Source organism: Impatiens glandulifera, unplaced genomic scaffold (assembly GCF_907164915.1).
Source record: "Impatiens glandulifera unplaced genomic scaffold, dImpGla2.1, whole genome shotgun sequence".
Taxonomy (NCBI): domain Eukaryota; kingdom Viridiplantae; phylum Streptophyta; class Magnoliopsida; order Ericales; family Balsaminaceae; genus Impatiens; species Impatiens glandulifera.
The window spans coordinates 197421-202798 of NW_025919776.1; the positions used below are offsets into that span (position 1 = coordinate 197421).

The 5378-nt window shown below is 34.6% G+C and overlaps 1 protein-coding gene across 1 annotated transcript; it reads left to right on the forward strand.

Annotated features, from left to right (window-relative positions):
* Positions 1-1791: 1791 nt before the first annotated feature.
* On the forward strand, positions 1792-2259 carry LOC124918448 (uncharacterized mitochondrial protein AtMg00810-like). The gene has a single exon (XM_047458597.1). It carries the CDS (start codon positions 1792-1794, stop codon positions 2257-2259), a length of 468 nt encoding a protein of 155 aa, XP_047314553.1.
* Positions 2260-5378: the final 3119 nt, after the last annotated feature.

Here is a 5378-nt window from a genome sequence, read left to right on the forward strand (position 1 = left end):
TGCTGCAAAGTCCTGGACCCGTTTCTGGAGCTAAAAAGACAAGCATATGAGATAGACAGTTGCGCCATCTTCAAATCCCAAATTTGGAATTTTCATTATGTAAATTTTGATGCCTTCTTAAATTTTAAACATTTAAACTTTGGGAACATTGAAATAAAATATTTTATACTAGTAGATATATTTATGAATATAATTTATTTTTTAATATTTTATAAATTTATTAGTATATCATGTTTTAAAGAAAATTGGAATTATTCTCTAGTCTATAGCGACGGTAAAATTTGTCGGTACATAAATATGATGACGGTAAGTGTGGTCGCCATTTACTTCTTTATGGCGACGGTAAGAGTGGTCGCCATTTACTTCTCTATGGCGACGGTAAGGGTGGTCGCCATTTACTTCTCTATGGCGACGGTAAGAGTGGTTGCCATTACTTCTCTATGGCGACAGTAAGGGTGGTCGTCATTTACTTCTCTATAGCGACTGTTTGAGCTGTCAGCATAGAACATTCTATGGCGATGACACTAAAGTAGTTGGTATTTGTGTTTTTGAGCAATAACGACAAGGGCAATGGCAACGACTGACGACAGCTCTTTTCACTGTCGTTATTACCAATTACCGACAGTTTACAACCCAATACCGACAACACCAACCGTCGGCATTGACCTTTTTTTTACTAGTCACCTTTACTTATCCATACTAATTTTCTTATTTGTAAAATGTACTCTACATTTATATTTCTTTAACAAGAAAAGAAAACAATTATCAAAAACCATGTAGATGAGAGATATGTATCACATATCTTTGAATCCATTGTTTGATGAATGAAAAGAAACTTGCAATAAAATGAATAAAAATAGTACTTAAATGAAATATTTAAGAGGACCATCAATATTACATATTTGTTTTAAGAATGCTCAAATGAAAATGACTGAACTGAAACCTAAGTCATGAGAAAAATTCACATTGATTGTAAATTATGAATAACTCAGCGAACAATTGGCAATTATGTGTGAAAAAAGTATCATTAGATTTATTTCCAATAACTAAATATAAATAGACAATGAAAACGATATCATATAATCAAAATTTGGTTAGCCTATAAATGAATAATAACAAATTACCGTAAAGATAATTCAAGTCAAATAAGATGAAAGACTAATCTTATGATGAATCTTAATTTTTAAATCATATTTGTAAGGCTAGTATGGATTACCACGAAATGAACTTTTGAATGTAAGTGAATAGCTATGTTAATAATAAATATAGATTAAATTGAAATTAATTGACTTTCTTTATACATAAACATGTTGTTTTATATATATTTACAAAGTTTTCTAGATGGATGTCAAAAGTGTTTTCCTTAATAGTGAATTAAGTGAAGAAGTATACGTTGAACAATCTCCTACTTTTAAAAATTCTGTTCTAATTACTCATGTTTATAGATTGGACAAGGCACTCTATGGTCTTAAACAAGCTTCTAGAGCATGGTACGATACACTAACGAAATTCTTGTTTAATCATGATTTCACTATAGGATCTGTAGATAAAACCTTATTCAAGTTTGAGAAAAATGAGCACATACTACTTGTACAAATCTATGTAGATGATATTATTTTTTGGTTCAACTAATCCAAAACTGTGTGATAAATTCTATAAAATAATGACTGACAAATATGAAATGAGTATGATGGGAGAGTTCAGCTTCTTCTTAGGCCTTCAGGTTTGGAAGATTGAAGGAGGAACCTTCATCAATCAAGCCAAATACACAAAAGAGTAAAGAAATTTGGCATGGAAAGTTATTTGGTTGCCTCAACCCCAATGAACTTCTTGATCAAATTAGATAAGGATGAAGATGATCAAAGTGTTGACATCACAAAATATCGTAGAATCATTGGATCACTTCTCTATTTAACATTATGTCGACTAGACATTATATTTGCGGTTGGAGTTTATGGGAGATTTCAGGATAATCCTAAACAATCTCACTACGTTGCTTCTAAAAGAATATTGAAATATCTTAAGGGCACTCAAGATGTGGAACTGTGGTATTCGAAGGATTATAGTTTCAACATAACAAGTTATTCTGATGCAGATTACGCAAGATGCAAAGTAGACCCAAAGAGTACCAGCGAGACTTGTCAGTTCTTAGGTGACCAGCTCATGTCCTGGTACAGTAAAAAGCAAACATCTGTTGCAACTTCAACGTCAAAAGTAGAGTACCTTGCGGTCGGTAGCTGTTGTGCCCAACTTCTCTAGATCCAACAACAGCTAAGGGATTTCGGCATCACAACTAAAGAGTCCCCAATATTCTGTGACAACACGAGCGCCATTGCAATCACATATAATCCAGTGCTGCACTTAAGGACAAAACATATCGATATCCGACATCATTTTATCTGAGAGCATGTGACGCAGAAACACATTCGGTAGGAATATGTGTCAACCGAGCAACAAGTTGTCGATATCTTCACCGGGCCACTCTAGGAGACTAAGTTTACTCACTTTAGAAATATTTTGGGTCTTGCTGTTATTGAATAAACTTTTCTTTTGAAATACCGACATGCATTAAGGGATAAACTTTCTAAAAAAAAATTATTTTGCTCTTTGCATTCATGAAAAACCGGGAATGATCTCAAGGAGAAGCTCTCGCTTTTCAAACATGACATTTTAATAGAAAAATCATGATTTCGGTATTTTCATAAAACCTATCAGCTCCTTCAAATTTCGGCATTTTTCAAAACCGGTCGGACATTTACATATATCTCTTATGTGCATAAATTTAGAAGGAAATGTCTCATACAAACAAAACCGGTCAATTGCCTCCTTTTAAAATCGGTGAAATCATTCTATCAAAACAAATGTAAACAAAACCGAACTACTTAACTAAATCAGTGAACTGATCGATTATTTATGATTGAACAACTACCGCCCGATAAACTCTTCGGTTTCGGGGAGAAGCGATTTTTCTTTAGGATCAAATAACCGATCTTATTAAAACCGAAGTTACAGATAGTCGACCGGTTAGTTACATAACAATTTTGGTAGTCTCATTTTCTATTCAAAATGGGATAGTTGGCCAACGTTTACATGTATTTGTTTGAAATATTCCTTGTGAAAAAATAAATAGTCATTCCTCAAACAACATGAAGACCTATGTCTATCATTGTTTAAACTGGAAAGACTAACATCCTAGTAATAATCACTTTTCTGGAAATAAATAAAATACATCTTTTTGTCCATTAGATGAAATCCCTTCTTATCCAACGGTACCTAGGACGTATTCCAAGCTGCCACTCTTCTATATAATGATGTTCTCACAATACCAAAAAACTCACAATCTTCAAAATTTTCATATCTCAAAAGATCACCCCACCAAAAGAATGAATCTAGGTCTATCCAACAACACTCTTCTCGTAGATTTCGAATCAGTCATGTCTTGTGGAGATAAAATAACCTCCTCCATATTTAGATCCCTTGAAGCAACTGGTCTAAGACCATTTCTTGAGGATCGCTACTCCATAAACAACAAGGTAGTTATTGAATTCTTCAAGAACGCCAAGGTGATTCGTGAAGATCTTATCCATCTTCGGTTCAAGGTAAACAATTCGTTTTCAGTGAAAAGATTTTGCACGAAGCTGTGAGCTTCCATCTGAAGGCCTCTCTAACTTTTTATTCTCTAGTGAGGTCATAAATGAAATGATTCACTACTTTTCTCACTCGCTAAAACCAATCGAAACTTACGGAGCCAAATCGCTCTTACAAACTGAATTCCAGATCCTTAGTGAAATATTATTGGCAAAAACATTATGGCCAAGAAATCAACCAATCTTTACTATAAAAAAACCTTTGAGATGATGATTGTCATCACAAAAGTCATTCCCATAAATTGGTCGAAGGTAATCTCGAAAATCTGAAGAAAATAATATCTTCAGGTAAGATGATGATCGGCTATGCAACCCAGCTATGTGGACTCTATCTCGGTTATGGAGCTATTCTTCATTCATCCCAACTTCTCACAAAAGAAAGAGTACAAGCGTATATTGAAAGGGTCGAAAGAGAAAGAATCAAAAAAGAAATGAATTTTGGATCACCAAATCAATAGTGTTAGGACTCAAATCTATTAACTATCTTCGTTCGGAAAGCAGACCGGTTATTTTGCTTCATAAACCGGTTGTGCAAGTATTTTTATTTAACTGATTTATTAATGAATTTTCTAAAATTAAGTAAGAAATTCAACTTTCACTTATGCTCTATGTTTTCATGAAATTCGGGCATACTCTTAGGGAGAAGCGGCCGCTTCTCATAAAACCGATCGGTTCGGTTTTTTGTCTAGATAAATGACTGGTTACTTTGACCGGTCAATTATTCTTATAAACCTTTTGGAAATATTCTATGAGAAGGTGTTTCACAAAATCAATTACTGTTCAATGCTCAAAAAGTGTTTTCTTGGGTAACGTAAGAAGTCATGTATCTTCAATGACCATCATAACGGCAAGATCTATTCGGATAACCCTCAATCGGTTTATTATGCCTATTTAAAGAACGACCCATCTAAGAACAACTCACAATAAATCTATCTATCTAAAAGTCTAAAGATTCTCTCTTCAGAAACCCATCTTTCAAAATGAGTCTAGCATCCGCTCGTACCTCTCTCATTGTCGATATCGACTAAGTTCTAACTCTTGTCGATTATGAAACTCGCGAAGTTGTGTTTGAACGTCTGGAAAGCACTGGTCTGTAGAAATTTTTTGAAGGATCCCTAAGGATCCTTTAAGAAGAAGTCATCGAGTTCTTCACAAATGCTAGAGTCATTAACGAATCAATCATATCAAGGGTAAGAGGAGTATCTATCACGGTTGGAGAGGAAGATTTCAGTCAATTTTTCGATCTCTCCATCGAAGACTTTTTAGATTTCCCTCCATCTCCGGATAAAGTCCTCCAAGAGATGGCCTTCATTTTCTCAAACTCTCGGATTCTAGTGGAAACTCATGGAATCAATTCCATGCTATGTCATCACATCCAGATCCTCAGCGACATAGTCGGCAGAAGTATCCTAGCAAAAGAATTTACCCACTTTTACACTAAGAAGATTTTCGAAATGATGATCGACATAGTCAGTGGCACTCCGATCAACTGGTCTGAAGTCATTTTTAAGAACCTAAAGAAAATGGTTTCCTCTCCTCAAACAATGATCGCTACATTTCTCATATCAATAACTTTTTTCTTTCCCTCAACATCAATCTCGGACTGGGAACATTCGTCAGACCATCCAACGTTCTTACCAAACAAAAGGTCGAAAGTTGGATTCATATGATAGAGGCGGCGGAGATCAGAATGGATAGAATCTAGGACCTTTAAGTTTCTTTAAGTTATCT